This window comes from Mesoplodon densirostris, chromosome 5 (genome assembly GCF_025265405.1).
Source record: "Mesoplodon densirostris isolate mMesDen1 chromosome 5, mMesDen1 primary haplotype, whole genome shotgun sequence".
In the NCBI taxonomy this organism is placed as follows: Eukaryota; Metazoa; Chordata; class Mammalia; order Artiodactyla; family Ziphiidae; genus Mesoplodon; species Mesoplodon densirostris.
In genome coordinates, this window is record NC_082665.1 from 23,054,112 (window position 1) to 23,071,186 (window position 17,075).

General features: G+C 32.8%; 1 protein-coding gene across 1 annotated transcript in view; it reads right to left on the reverse strand.

The window, feature by feature from the left end:
- The window catches only part of NCAM2 (neural cell adhesion molecule 2), a 225,875-nt gene that overhangs the window by 12,861 nt on the left and 195,939 nt on the right, over nucleotides 1-17,075 (reverse strand). The window contains 1 exon segment of the mRNA XM_060098789.1: nucleotides 4,389-4,593. Coding sequence (XP_059954772.1) covers nucleotides 4,389-4,593 — 205 coding nt within the window.

Sequence of the window (17,075 nt, forward strand, 5' to 3'; positions counted from 1 at the left end):
TTCTTCTGCCTCAGTTATTCTGCTATTGATCCCATCTAGAGTATTTTTTATTTCATTTATTGTGTTTTTAATCGATGCTTGATTCATCTTTAGTTCTTCTAGGTCCTTATTAACTGTTTCTTGCATTTTGTCTATTCTATTTCTAAGGTTTTGGATCATCTTTAACATCATTATTCTGAATTCTTTTTCAGGTAGACTGCCTATTACCTCTTCATTTGTTAGGTCTGGTGGGTTTTTATCTTGCTCCTTCTCCTGCTGTGTGTTTTTCTGTCTTCTCATTTTGCTTATGTTACTGTGTTTGGGGTCTCCTTTTTGCAGGCTGCAGGTTCGTAGTTCCCGTTGTTTTTGGTGTCTGTCCCCAGTGGCTAAGGTTGGTTTAGTGGTTTGTGTAGGCTTCTTGGTGGAGGGGACTACTGCCTGTGTTCTGGTGGATGAGGCTGGATCTTGTCTTTCTGGTGGGCAGGTCCACGTCTGGTGGTGTGTTTTGGGGTGTCTGCAGACTTTTTATGATTTTAGGCCACCTCTGTGCTAATGGGTGGCGTTGTCTTCCTGTCTTGCTAGTTGTTTGGCATAGGGTGTCCAGCACTATAGCTTGCTGGTCGTTGAGTGAAGCTGGGTGCTGCTGTTGAGTTTGATATTGTGTGGAGCTGGGAGGTCTCTTGTGGACCAGTGTCCTGAAGTTGGCTCTCCCACCTCAGAGGCACAGCACTGACTCCTGGCTCCTCAATTTGGGATGATTTGTTGTCTATTCATGTATTCCACAGATGCAGGGTACATCAAGTTGATTGTGGAGCTTTAATCCGCTGCTTCTGAGGCTGCTGGGAGAGGTTTCCCTTTCTCTTCTTTGTTCTCACAGCTCCTGGGTCTCAGCTTTGGATTTGGCCCCGCCTCTGTGTGTAGGTCGCTGGAGGGTGTCTGTTCTTCGCTCAGACAGGACAGGGTTAAAGGAGCAGCCTCTTCGGGGACTCTGGCTCACTCAGGCCGGGCGGGAGGGAGGGGCACAGAGTGCGGGTCGAGCCTGCAGCAGCAGAGGTCGGCGTGACGTTGCACCAGCCCGAGGCGCGCCGTGCGTTCTCTCAGGGAAGCCGCCCCTGGATCCCGGGACCCCGGCAGTGGCAGGCTGCACAGGCTCCCGGAAGGGCGGTGTGGACAGTGACCTGCGCTCGCACACAGGCTTCTTGGCGGCGGCAGCAGCAGCCCCAGCGTCCCACGCCCGTCTCTGGGCTCCACGCTTTCAGCCGCGACTCGCGCCCGTCTCTGGAGCTCCTTTATGCGGCGCTCTTAATCCCCTCTCCTCGCGCACCAGGAAACCAAGAGGGAAGAAAAAGTCTCCTGCCTCTTCGGCAGCTCCAGAGTTTTCCCGGATTCCCTCCTGGCTATCTGTGGCACATTAGCCCCCTTCAGGCTGAGTTCTTGCCGCCAGCCCCAGTCCTCTCGCTGCGCTCTGACCGAAGCCCGAGTCTCAGCTCCAGCGCCGCCCGCCCCGGCGGGGGAGCAGACAATCCTCTCGGGCTGGTGAGTGCCGCTCGGCACCGCTCCTCTGTGCGGGAATCTCTCTGCTTTGCCCTACCCAGGTATGTGGGGAGTTTCTTGCCTTTTGGGAGGTCTGGGGTCTTCTGCCAGCGTTCAGTAGGTGTTCTGTAGGAGTTGTTACACGTGTAGCTGTATTTCTGGTGTATCCGTGGGGAGGAAGGTGATCTCCGCGTCCAAATTCATTCTTTTTTGAAAAGTAATATTTACAACAGAAGTTTCTTATTTATTTATCCATTTGATTGTTTTTTAATCTAAATGTGTTTCACATCACAGTAACTAGTTGATGGTAGAGACTAGTTTGCTTCCTCACAGTTGTATCTCTGGAGCTTAGATAGTGCTTATCTATCTAGATAGTGCTTATCTAGGTGTTCAATAAATATTTGCTATTGCAAATTAATGCTTGGGTAAATAAGAGTATACATAAAGTTTGGTAAAATAATAATCTTTAACCATTTTATAACATAAACTATGAGAATTCAAGATAAATGTTAATTTATATTGAAAGCCAAATAATGGAATATTCTAGGACTTTACACAATGCCATCCTGTATGCCATTGACTTTAATTTCTCTTTTTTTCTGCAATATAATGTTCTTTAAATAAGAATGCTCTAAGTCTTTAGTTAATGTGTTTTGTAAGAAATCTACACAGTCTTATAACTTGTGATAACATGAAGGGACTAGTCTTAGAATGCTTGGGGTCATATTTAGAAACTAGTATATATCCAATTAATCAAATCAATTATGTCCTATTATTCATTGAGATTTTATATAATGTTTTTCCAATTTGAATAATGAATTTTTGCAAAAGAGTTGAAAACTTTTTTCCTAAAGCAGAGGAAACTGTGATTTAAAAACTTATGATGGACAACAAACATGGAATGAACCATGTGTTTTCATCTTTCCAAGTCTTTAAGGTTAATTAAACTTGGCAGGAATTACAAACAAAAGTGTTGGTGGATAAATTACCAATTAATAAAGTCAAACAAAAACAAACAGCAGAACTTAGATGTACCTCAATTTTTTGCATATGTTCTTCAACACCTCTGTAATTAGTTAAGACAAAAAAGTGAAGGTCCTTTGGGATTTTTCTCTTTCTTTCACCCCAAAGTTGAATCAGTCAGCAGTACTTGACTCTACCACATCTATATTTGGGTGCTATACACTTTTATATGCCTATAATACTACTGGCTTGGTACAGAAGACCATCATTTTCTACCTGGAATATTTCAAGATTCTCCTACCCAGTCTCCCTGATTTCAAATCTTTCCTTTTCACCTACCAACCCGCCAGTAATCCTTCTTCACAAGTAGCTAAATAAACCATTAAAAAAAACTTTCAGTTGCTTTCTATTTTGAAAATATTTCCTTACTTTGACCAAGAAGATTTAATACATTTTTACTCAGATAATTCTCCCACCTGATTGGTACCACTCTCTTTCCCTGCCTCATTCCACTCAGATCCCTTTGGCCTTTAAGTAACAAGCTCATTCCTGACTTAATGGCTTTTGTATTTATTGTTACATTGCTTAGAACGTTCCTCCCCTTGATCATTATATTTCTGGCTCTTTATCACCCACTCTTCAGCCTAAGTTTTACCTCGCTGGAGAGGTCTTTAATGAACCAACCTCTAGTAACAATTGTCATTCTGTTTTTCATTTTTCTTAGTGCTTATCACTACCAGACATTTTAAATTTTAGTGTTGATTATCTGTCTTCCTACATTGAAACATGAATTCCATGTGAACAAAGTTCTTGTTTGTTTTGTTCACCACTTTATCCCTAGATTGTATAGAAGTGCTCGTTACCTAGTATTTATTCCATTTAGTTAATAGTAAAGCAACAATGAAGATATATAAAATTCAATTTTGAGTCAATGTGTGCATATATATATCATATGTATATATGTATAATTATGTTATATAGTACATTGTTTTCTTGATATGTGAAAAAGTAACTAAAACTAAATTTGGTGATATGTTTATTTAGTTAACAAGACAATTTCAAAGTACAGCAAGTTATTAGGAAGTACAATATGCTTCTATGAGGAAAGCAAGAGATATTGAATAGTGAATTGTTTCCACTACATTTACTATGTCATACATTAATATCTCTTTCAAGTATGAAATAGAGTCTAATTTCTGTTTGTTCTTTGCTATGTGCTGTGTCCAACAAGTAAGCAGGTGACATTTTGATTGTAATATTTAATGTAACTTTTTAATTGAAAATTTATACTATCTAATTTATTATCCCATGAAGTGAAAATATTCCTTACAGAATACCCATGAAAAATGGTCATAGACAAATTGCCTAGAAATATTGAAATGGGCTTTGGAGAAACAAAACAAAACAAAAAGCAATATAAAAACAAACAAACAAAAAAACAATGTGGCCATGCAAAATGGATTCTCCTATATCCCTAAGCCTAGAAATTAATGTATGAGACCGTACATGCTTAAATGTATGTATCAAAAATGAATAGAAATGGCTCAACAATAAAATGAAATGAATTGCTGACACACAGAACGCCATGAATGAATTCTAAAACATTATGCTGAGTGAAAGAAGGCAGACACACAAAAAATACACATTGTATGAAACTATATCAAGCTTTATAAGAGCTAAAATTTATCTATGATTAAAAATAATAGATTATTAGTTGCCAGGGGTAGGGAGAGTTGCCTGGAGTAGTGTGGGTTGTCTGGTTAGGAACATGAGAGAACTTTTGAAGATGATGTTAATATGGAAAGCTCTTTGCATTTCACTCTAAGTTTTGCATGAGGAAAACATAAATTTTGAGCTCTTTGTAGTGATATGCAGCGTCTATCATTACTTTGATGCGGATGTCTGATACTCACAGGTATGCAGCTTTTCCTTCTTCAAGTTCTTTACTTTTACCACTGGAGCCACTTTTCTTCCCACACATTCTCCTGGTGATGCACATCAATAACCCACATTGTCGAATAAAGAAGCAGCTGACGTCTGTTACCACAAGAATTAGCAAGAGTGCAGCGACTCCCAGACCAATGACTGCTCCAAGCCCAAGACCATTAAAAAGTGTGTCTTAAAAATAAAAGAAAATAATTTTATTAAACTCCAAATTAGAAAAGTTTATACAGTTATTTTAATAAAAGAAATCATCTTATCCAAGAAATATTCAACTTAAGAGACAGGAAAAAAATATCTTCATTAGCATACGTCAATTTCATGATTGCTGGGAGCTATTGTCTGGTTTTCAAACAATGTTTTAAGCAACTGACATGTTAAGGATTTGAAATATTTCTTACAAACTTTCTTTAAAAAACACCCTAAGTAACTCTTCTTTCCAATATACTTCTTGATTACCTTTGGGGAAGATAATTAATATTTTATCATAACCCTAACTATACTCTACCAGAAAGTCAGAGCCATTAATAGATCATCACTTTGTTAAAAGAAAAAATATAGTCGAAACTCCTGTAAGAGAAGTGTTAAATAAATGCTCTATATGGAATCATTTCAGTTTTAAGACTTGGGCTTGCAAATGATGCTGGAGCACTTTGCTTTGACAGAGAATGCTCTTTAAAATACCTGCCTAGACATATTATAAAAATCATAATTTCAGAATAAATGGTTTACTTGTATTTTTCCAGTTAATATTTTAACAAATCATATTAGACTAGAAGCAAACTTTAACAGAGTTGTGGTAATTATTACCTTTCTGAAGTCATACTGTGAAAAGATAGGAGAAGATGGGAGCCACTTTTCTGTGACATATGGTTGCAGGAAATTCCAAAAGTCATGGAATTCATGAAAGAGGTGATGGAGAACAGGGTGGAATAGGCTGACTGACAAAGTAAAAATGGCAAGAGTGGCTAGTACAGCAAAAATGAATCAAACATTATATGCCTGTAGTCGAATATGAGGGTAGATTACACAACTATAACAATGTAGATAGGAAAGTGAACACAATGGAAAAACACAGGATTAAACTGGTGATACTGTGTTATCTAGAGGGAAAAAGGAATTATATGACAATTTTATAGAATTGTTCAAAATGATCAACATGATCATGTCAAAATTTGCTTATGTAACATTATAAAATTATAAGTATCATTTTTAATCATAAAATATAATTTTCATTCAGCATCATAATCACATGGTCAGTCTGTGAGTGGTGTGCAATGCAAGTGACAGATACAGAGAGAGATGCAAATTTCAGTTTTGAGAAAACCACTTCTGAAAAAAATGTATATGTAAAACGAAGATTTTGTAAGTCATATTTTTAAAGTTAGGTCCAATATATTTTAATCATGACTGGAGAAACTGTGATCCAAAGGAAATGATATAACTGTCCTTATGTTGAATCTTCCACTAACAGGCCAGTCTTGAATATGTCACACCTGTCTGAATCCTAGTTTATTTTTCTGAGTCTAATGTCTAAACTTATTTTATTTTTTTCCAGGAAATACATGTTATTTATATTTCTTAACACTCTAATAGCTTGCAGATAGATTAATAAAAATCATTCTATTTGTTGCATGGTGCCTGTCACTTACCCAGGCAACTTTGTTCTTCACGTGTGCTAGAATACACATATTCTACAGTGTCCCCATGATGTTGCACATAAGAATTCTTTAAGCACTGAATCAAAATACTTGGAACTCACATGCCCCAAAAAAGTGTGATTTTGATTATAATTATTTTATTTCTGATAATGAGAAACAGGTGATAAACACATGACAGTGGTGGAGGAAAAAAAATTTTCATGCCATTTTCAGAATCTCCTTCCCCTATCAAAGTTTAACATGCTATTTAGATGGTTTTAGTGTAGAAAGATTGCCTAGTTCATATCCAGAGAAATTATTAGCTTCCACAGAACTGTTATCACATGAACCCATTTTAAGGGAAGACTAGAGAAACAAAAATATTTTTCAGCCATGGATATTTAGTATCCTTTTTTTATGCAAAGTTCCAATATACAAATGGACAATGAGATTCTAAGTATTATTTAATAATTTTCAAATATGTATCTATATGCACAATTAAAAAATATAGTGTCTCCTGCTATAAAAATAATATATCAAGCACACCAGGATTTCTTTTAGTGATTTAAGAAATCATTTTATGCATATTCTTCCATTATCCTTTTTCAAATATAAATGATTCTCATCTGAATATACTATTACAATATAATGAAGACAACTCAGCTATGAAATATCTTTGATTATATGTAAAGCAAAAATATGTTTTACAGTGTTCATAAGTAATTATTTTGTATGTACTTCACATGATTCAACAACCAAACCTCAGACAAGAATAGTAGAAAAATACATCTCCATTTAAGCTTTAGCCCATCCGGATATATTGACTGAGACGACATTTGAACTTTAATCGCTTCTTTCTTACTTCATTTAGGTTCCTCTCACATGCAGACATAGTTCTAGACAATAAATCCCACAACTCAGTTATGATATATCTGGTCCAATATATAAATCCCCATTTACCTTTTTAAAATGTGAAGACTCTTGCTTTGTATTTAAATGTACTGGATCTGGTGTCACAAAATCCTGGTTCCATCACTTACTCCTATATATCCTTGGTTGAGTCATTTAACTTTTCTCTAAGGTTGAGATGTCTCTTTATTGAAATGGGGACAATTAGGAAAACAACCACCACAAACTAAGTCCTGAGGTTGTTGGAAAGATTTTTGTGAATATAATAATGTATTTAACACCTTGAAAACTTTTGCCCAACACTAAGTAAAAATTTAATGAGTATTATTATTATTACTATATTATTATTATTACAAAATTCTAACAAGATGAGGTTTTGGTGAAAAAAATAGACCATTTAAATTTAAATTAGTCCAGTAAATACATTTCTTCATCAGCAAACTTCAGAATCTCTTGTTAAGCATTGATTATTCTCCTGAGAAAAAGATCACTTTTTTAAAAAATGACTTAGTTTTAGCTAGTTAGATTTTAAATGATAAATATTTTATTCATGACCTTTTTATCATTAAACCAGTATATTGACCTGCTCTATTCCCAAGTTAGAAAAAGCTCTTAGAAACATTATATTTGTAAAGCACCTTATAGTAAGGGAATATTGATGCTAAAATATCTATTACTTTTTTCTAGAGAAACAATATTATACCTTTTTAACAATCTTAACAAACAAGATTACAATTTTGGAAGATTACTAGAAGTTATTTTTTTTATGTAAATCCAAATATATTTTTGTCATTTGCACAGAATAGGCATGGACGTTGAATACGTTTATGTTATAAATATTTAATTATGTTTTATTTTGAAAGATTTTTAAAAAATATTTCAGCTTAAGAATGTATTTAAATGCTCACACATTCTCATATCTCATGAAGTTAGACTATAATAACTATAAAAGCTAAATTTTTTGTTCTTTTTTTCTTTTGACACCAATTTAATCTATTGTGAAAGTTCACTTATTTGTCTTTGGACTTTTCACAAAGTCATAATCATGTGTAACATTACATCACTAGTATTGGGGGACTAGCAGTGATTTATTTCCTCAATAACATACAAAAAATCTTTATAAGTAAATTATGGTTTTAATTACTTAACAAATTGAAACTGAGCATAGCAATCATTTAAAGGGTTTTATTTATTTAATTTATTTATTTTTAAAGGATTTTAAATTAATCTTTTCAGTTTCCCAGAATACTTACACATGTGTTTTATGATATAATTTTTATTAAACTCCATTATCTAAACAAAAATATTTTCAGGTCTCTCTTCTAGCTAAGAAAAATGAGGTCCAGAGAGTATAGTGACCTAAGTCACAAGATAACCCTTAATACCCTTAATATTAGATCTGTACAAATGAAGACTATTTAGCTTCCAGTTCCATATAAATATATTGGCCTCACCACATGGCTTCTGGGATCTTAGTCCCCTAACCAGAAGTTGAACCTGGACCATGGGAGTGAAAGAGCCAAGTCCTAACCACTAGACCACCAGGGAACTCCCCGGTTTTATACCTGTGTTCAAGTCAACATTTTGTACTGGATACTCAGCTTCAAATAATCAAAAGATAGAAATAAAATTTAGTGACTAAATTAAAATGTATAATTTGCTTGCATAAAAATGTCAATATCCATATTTTCCCATATGACTAGTGGAAAAACAACTATTTAAATGAGGTATAATTATGCAACTAATTATTTCTTGCTTTTATGTATTTTTCTTGAATTCTTATTTTCAGCTTCTATTTTAGTGATCTTTTGTATTGCTCTTTTGAAAAGGGATTTCATATTAGAATTGAATAAGAATAAATAATTTTGGAATCAAAAATTTAAACATCTATTTTTAGGTACATATTTTACTATTGAAAGCAAATATGAGAATCAGTCTAAATGAGTTTTTACAATCTCCCTCCAAGCTGTACCTCCCACACCGTGAAATTTAAAAATTGGCTAACTAAACCAGTATGTATCCCCAGAGCTTTATGTACTTGCAATTTAACAGTCATCAAAATATAAAATCAAAACAAGAATATAAGAAAAAAAACACTTCATTTCAAATCCATCATATTCATGTGTTTTCCATGTTTCTGTTGTAGAAATTAACTCATTGCTAGAACACTGCATTAATTTTCCATGAAATATACTATGTTTATATGTTTTTCAAAAACCACTACAATTTATAAAAGTAGCATTGTTTTCTGACTCCTTATGTAGTTCAGTTTTTTAGTTAACTCTTTTTCTATAGTTTGAGAATTAATTTTAGATGTGGAAAGTTGTGATAAAGATATGGAGAAAAAACTTTTTTCTTAAATTTTCTTAATTTAAAGCGTCCTAAAATGGAGATTTAGTTGTTGCTCCCAAAATAGTGGTAGTTATTTTCATAAGCGATATTGCTAAATACAGTGAGTTTAAGTGTATAAAAGATAACAAGAAAAGCCCTTTTTGGTGTTCATCATGCCATTAACTAGATACTATACGCTTCCACAATAGAGGTAGGTCTATTTGTCTCCTGTTTATATATTCTTCCTTCATTCTGCCTAGTGTCACACATTTTCAAATATCAAATGATTTCTGGAAAATCTAGGTATAAATCTATACACATGTATGGTTCATCCTATGTGGAAAGATGAAGTAGACAGCTTTCTGCATTTGAGCTCCATCTAAGCAGTGATGGTCAGCCACTCAACTACTCTAAAATCAAACATCTGGGTTATCTAAAGTCTTTTGTGTCTATACAGTTACATTATTTTTTTAAAGGACTATTTATTCACTTAGGCTTCACAACATTTATTGAGTGCTACAAAATTAATGCAGTATTAGAGGGGTTTCCTGATATGTACTAAAATAAGTTAAAAATTAACATACGTCTTTGGGCTTATCATACAGCTATTTAAGTCCCATTTTACTTATGAAGCATAAATTCCCCAAATTTAATTTCATTCATTGGATTCCCCAAAACACAACAAAGGAATAAAAAGGCAAGATTTTTAAATTAAGAAGGGCCTAGATTTAATAGTAAGAGATTCTAAAATTATGGTAATCTTCATGCACTATAAAAGGTATGCTCTAGAGTAATACATACTTTTAAAAGAAAATGTATTGCACTAATTTAAAAACCAACTAAAGATTTCACAGTTTCTTGTTGTGTTATGTTAGACAGCTGTTTTCCAAAATCACTTGTTACTTATATACTTGGAAATTATCTTAAATTGATAAATTAATGTTCTGTGATATTTTTCCTAGGAACCCCCAAATCAACAGAGAATAGGAAAATATAATAAAAAGAGCCAAAGGGTAGAAATGAGACTGGGGTCTAGACTATGTCAACAGAAAAATATATATATTTTTCAAAGCTTTAAAATTTTGATAAACTTTACAGCTTTAAAAACAGTGGAGATAGTGAAAATGAAGTATAATCACAATATTCCCCCAGCATAAATGAAGCTGCAGGCTTTACAATCCTTGACATAATCCACTTGTCAAGAAAGAAAATAATATGTTCCAACCCTGAGGAGCTGTGTAGAGAAAAGTCACATTTATGAAACTTTCTGTTTCCTACGGTGAATACCTGACCTGCTAAACAGAACCTAAATTAGGTATGATTTGTCTTTAGGATTGATAGACTTCTCTTGGTTATACTAAATGAGGAATCAGGTATATTCATAGAAGTGCCATATTTATGTATTTTAGGTTTTTGGAAAAATGATTCCAAGTGTCTATTTTTATATATTTGAAACAACATGACTTTCAAATCACTTCTGCAGGTGTAATCATAAGTAGAAAAAACGAAGAAAACTTTTATTCAAACATGTTATAAAATTCACTATTAAAGAGGGAAATGTTGAAACCTGCTGATATAACAAACTGAGCACAATGTCCCACTCTTTCCATTTCTCCACATACCACATTTTTCTTCTATGTCATGACCATGGGTCCCCAGCATTTATAGTGACTACTGTTAATCCCTGAACTGATGGATCCATTCCATTTTTTAAACATCTTTATTAGAGTATAATTGCTTTACACTGTTCTGTTAGTTTCTGCTGTATAACAAAGTGAATCAGCTATATGTATACATATATCCCCATATCCCCTCCCTCTTGTGTCTCCCTCCCACCCTCCCTATCCCATTCCTCTAGGTGGTCACAAAGCACCAAGCTGATCTCCCTGTGCTAAGATCCATTCAATTTTCATTCATATTTAACATGCTTGTTTGAAACAAAAGTTTGAACTTCTGAGGTTTCCAATGTCTGGTCAATGCCCCTTTAATTGTATTAAATAGAAAGGAGAAAATCATGGCAAACTGTATCAGCAAGGATGATTATATCATTTTCCATTAATCCAAAATGTTTTAAAAATTCAAACAACAAACTCAAGAGCAACTATGATTGGAGTTTATATTCTTCCTCCAATCCGAGTCCCTTTTTTTTATTGCTTCCCCATATACATCCAGAGAAAAATTGTCTCTCCTCCTATGATATGTGTTTTTCTTTTAAAAGTATTTTACAATGTATTGATCCTTTGAAAAAAATGCAATGTACAATTACAAAACATAAAAAAAATAATTAAAATGAAATAAAATAAATATTGATGGAAATTCTAATATTTTTTATCTCTACTGTGGTATTGCTCACTCATTTTGTGGCCTACACACTACAATCGGATATATCGAAATCATAATTATAATTTTATTATGTTTCATTACTGATGAAATGTGGATAACAATTCCCATGTATCCTAGCTAAAATATTCTTTGAGAATCATATATGAAGGGTACTTTTGGAATTCCAAGACACTGTACATATATTACTTTATGCTCACTTTGCTTATAGCTACCTCTCATTACTCATCATCTGTTTATAGTATCTTCTTTTAAAAAACTAGAACTTCTTTTACCCAAAACCTTCTTAGATTTTAGCAAGTATAAATATTTGAATAGTGTTAGCATATATGAACTAGGATGCATAAAATAACTGTAAATGCATGTTTACATTTTACAAGTATTTTTTATTGTTTTTGATAAACACACTTCATTAAGGCCTAAGGTTTAAGTATATTTTCATTCTTCTAGTTTTAGATGTGCATTCCACTATGACCAGAAGTCAAGAAGATTTTAGTTTAATATCATTCTTTTTTAATTTATTAATTATTCATATCATAAATTATTTTTTGGTCCCTCCCTTACTTCTACATGTCAAATTAAATTGTTTTTTGAACTTTGAAAGACTGATGTTAAAATGAATGACAGAAAGATAATTATTCATAATGCTCTTATTGTCTCTGACAGGTGACATTGACTTTTGCTCAGTTCGGGGACAAGAATATCTATACATATATTTTGGTATTATTTTCTTCTGTAATTCATTTTGTCCTCTTTAGCTCACCATTAATTTTTAGTTTTTTGGTTATCTTTATTGTTACTTTTATTGTAGTGGTTATTTTGCCCAATATTTTAGGCACATTCATCTTCATTTAAGTAAAAAATAAGATTAAAACTCTCAAAAGATTATTACAGAGTGGATCAAAATCTCCTTCTTAAATTAAGACTACTTTCTTTGTGTTCAAATTTTTTACTCTGAAATATCGGTTTCCTTTTGGACAACTCATAGTATTTATGAGATAAAGCATTTACATCATTCAGCTTTCTGATACAATGCACTTATTAGCAAATTTGTAAGTGCATTTATGTTCATTTTATTCAGATATTTAATTGCTTACTGAACTAACTGTATGAAAACTGTGTGGGTACAATGTGTAATCTCACATGTTTTACAGTGAAAAATTTAAAGAAAAAAGTACATAATGCTAGTAGATCTGTGATGGCTGTGAAAAGTATTGTTATCAGTGAAGAGAAAATTGCAGCGTCTTTTATAAAGGATTGCATTTTGGGAAAATAATATTGGAATTTTAAAATGAAAAATCTCTTATTTTATTTTAATTTATTTTTTTTAGTTTATTTATTTTTTGGCTGTTTTGGGTCTTCATTGCTGCGAGTGGGCTTCTCATTGTGGTGGCTTCTCTTGTTGTGGAGCATGGGCTCTAGGCATGTGGGCTTCAGTAGTTGTGGCTCGCAGGCTCTAGAGCACAGGCTCAGTAGTTGTGGCACACGGGCTTAGTTTCTCTGCAGCATGTGGAGTCTTCCCGGACACAGGGCTCGAACCTGTGTCTTCTGCATTGGCAAGCGGATTCTTAACCACTGTGCCACCAGGTAAGCCCTAAAATGAAAAGTCTTAAAAATATATTAAAAATCAAAACCGTTAGAATCTTGAGAAAAGTACATACTTATATGTAATTACACCAATTTACAAGTGCTTTGTGACCTGTCTGAGGGATTTTTAGTTTTTAGGATCACACAAAGGTAATTAGCTCTGTTTTAAATTAACATGTATTGAGTTCATTGGAGCTCTTTATATATCTAGAAACAAATTATAAATGTCATGCCGGAGATTAATACTTATGTGGAAGTTCATTGTATGTTATTTTCTAGCTTTCTGGTTCTTTGATAAAACTCTTTGTAGTATCCACACATTCATTTAGCAATTTTAAATTTTCAGATTTCAAAAGATATAAGTAAAATTCACCAATAATTTTTCAACATTACTCAAATATATCAATAAAGACTTGTGCTATTGTTTAGATATATTTAAAATCTTCAGGCTATTTTTGGTACATCTTAAAAAGGTGGTCATGTCTTTTCTGTGTGTACTCAGTTAAACAATATTGATGTAGACAGTTTATTGCTTACTTCCAAATTTCTTTTCATACAACCCTATTATTTAGGGAAGGGGTGAAGATTGCATTTTACTTCACCTATTCCTTACTACTGTGTCTCTATTCTCTAGTCATTTTGATGTTTTTATCAAAATGATTTTATGTGTATAATTAATTTTTTAATATAAAAACAATGTTAATCCAAAATTTCCCTTCAAGTCACTTCTCCCTACTAAGAGGTATTCTTTGGAAGAAGATGGGATCAGGAGGTAGCACTGATAAACCAGACTTTTTTTTTAAACTAAATATCTGTTTTTGGGGAAGAAAAAGTAGCTAAGTGAGGATAATTGGTTTAGTAATGGAAAGGGAATTATAAATATATTTATATATAAATGACATGGATAATTGTAAAACCCTATACTTTTTTTTCTAAAAGTGTCTTTCTATAGATGTTTGTTTACAAAGGGGGGGTTATAAGTTAAATATATTTTCAAAATATCATCTAGTCTTTTATATTACAAAAGTGATCTTTTTGCCCAGGGATAAATTGGTCAAAGATATATAATCACCCTTCAACTTATCATAATGTAATTAAACAATTTTGTCAAGCAGTTGTGAGAATAAAATAAGAAAAAGGAAAAGGACTCTCTTCTCTGGGAGTTCTTAATGTATTGAGAAGGGTGAGTAAGACATGTACAGTCAAATGCTTTCCTAGTGGTGAAAAATAATGTAACCTGAGCAAACAGGTGGAAGAAGCATGTAAGTTGATGGTTAGTGGTCAAGGAAGGCATGATAGAGAAGATAAATTCTAAGATGATGTTGAATAATAAGAAGCTTTCTATCTGATGATGAGTCCCTTTTAGCCAGAACATGATGTGAGCAAAGATGGAGATGTATGCGATAATACAGTATATTTTGAAATTAACAGATATTTATGGATATTAGAGATGATATTGGGGGTAACTGGTGGAGGATGTTGATAAAATGATAAATGATGAGGTTAAAAATAATGGACCCTGCAATTGAATAAACAAATAAATAAATCAACAAAAACAAAATAAATAAACACCACTAACAACAAAACCTAATTGTGATCTTTCCCTAAAAGGCGGTAGGGAGTTGCTAGAGATACCTAGGGAAATAGAGCCTGTTGCAATGGTTAGTAGGGAGCTGGTAGAGGCCTGGGCTATGGCTGTAAAATATCTGTCCAGTCTTCCCTGTCTCTGATTCCATACCCATTTCCATAATACATGTAGACATGTGAATCCCTGCTTGATGTTTAGATTTAAGAAGTTAGGAAATAGACTCAGTCTCTTATATGTGCTTAGTGATTGAATTAACATTAGACAATTTATGTCTATTAATATATTTCAAAAATAGACACTGTATAATAATATAAATTTATATAAAATATATTTATAATTAGTACAATGATTCTATATACTTCTAAATGGAATGACATTTCAAGTCATTCATAATTTTCACCGTTAGTTGTTTTTTTTTAATATCCACCCAATCCCCCTTAAGGTTTTAGTATCTATCTTTATAAAACAATTCCTTGTTAAAAGTGAATAATCTAGAATATAAAATTATTATTCTTCTATGGGAATGTTGATCGAACCTTGTAAAATTTCAGTATGAGGTAAAATAACATAGTTTAATGTAAAAAAGGAAATTAAATAAAATAAACTGTGATATTTTTTTAAAAAGTTGGCTAAAAAGAAATAGTATTGTAGATAACAGCACTTTCTTGATAAATGTTTCAAATAACTGAAAACTTAGAAATGAACGTTTTTAATAATTGTTACAAATCTTGTGCAACTATAAATTGTGGGAAATTGCGAAATATCTATAGTCCTTGCAGAGCAGAATATGTAGGTTCTTATCTACACTGACATTTCAAATTGCTAAGTATGTTGGAATGGAGAAGACTTGCTACAAAACCCTGTCAAAAAATGGGATAAAGAGATATAATATATTTTATATGTGATACTTGTTCAAACTGATACATTTGAAGTTTATTCTCACCTCACTAACTGTATATTTTCTCCATATGCAGTTTAAATCTTATGGTATATGTTCAGTTTGCTATGGTGGAATTGATTTAGTTATTTCCCATAAGATAATGAAATTTTTATTGTGTAGTAGGAAAGGGAGCTTCTTAGATTGAAGTGAATATGATCAAAACAGATATTGGCAAGTGTTAAAAAATTGAATAGTTTAAATTTTAGGTCCTTGTTTCAACCATTAACTGGCCAATTTCATTTTTTTCTGTTAATATTAAAATGCTATCCCATATATTTAAAAAAAGGGAAATTAAATTTTCTCTGCACAGAAAATACTTTTTTCTTAAAGACTATATTACAAAATTGAATTACACCCATATAAGATTAAACTACAACTGATATTTTACAAATTGCTTGTTGAAATTCCAAACTGTTTAACCTATTTATTATAAAATTATTAAATATACATACCTTTGAATTTTATAAATGTATAAGACAATAAATGGAAAATGTGAACAAATAAATGAATGGTATTATTTTCTAAGGAATTTATAACATATTAGGTTTACAAAATTTCTGTTTTTACACGCTCACTTTATTGTGTCTTAGAAACTTCAATATCTGCATTGGTGTTTAATAAAAAATTAAGTTACATTACTAAAACTAAATATTCTAAACATGTAAGACCACATATATATTATTACCCACTGCATCTGAATGAATATATTGTATACCATCAACCATAAAATAGAAATGTCGATTTTCACTTAAGAAAAATAGAAGCAAGATATTATTCATTTGGTGAATGGATAAAGCATGAGACAGCGGGCAATAGAATATCATTCAATGCTAAAAAGAAATGAGTCATAACATCATGAGAAGACATGGAGGAACTTTAAAGGCATATTAATAAGTGAAAGAAGCCAATCTGAAAAGACTACTTACTGTATGATTCCAACTATATGACACTGTGGAAAAAGCAAAATTATGAAGACAGATATAAAGATCAGAGGTTGCCAGGGATTAGGAGAGAGGGAGAGATAAAGGGGCAGACAGAGCACAGAGGATTTTCAGGGCACTGGAACTATTTTGTGTGACACTATAATGGTGGATGCATGTCATTATACATTCACCAAAACCCACAGAATGTGCAACACCAAGAGTGAAACTTAAAGCAAATTATGAACTCTGGGTAAAAATGGTGTGTCAATGTAGATTCATTGATGGTAACAAATATACCATTCTGCATGTTAATAATGGGGGAGGCTATGCATACATCGGGATTGGAAGTATATAAGAACTCTGTACATTCCTCTCAATTTTGGTGCACAATTGGAACTGCT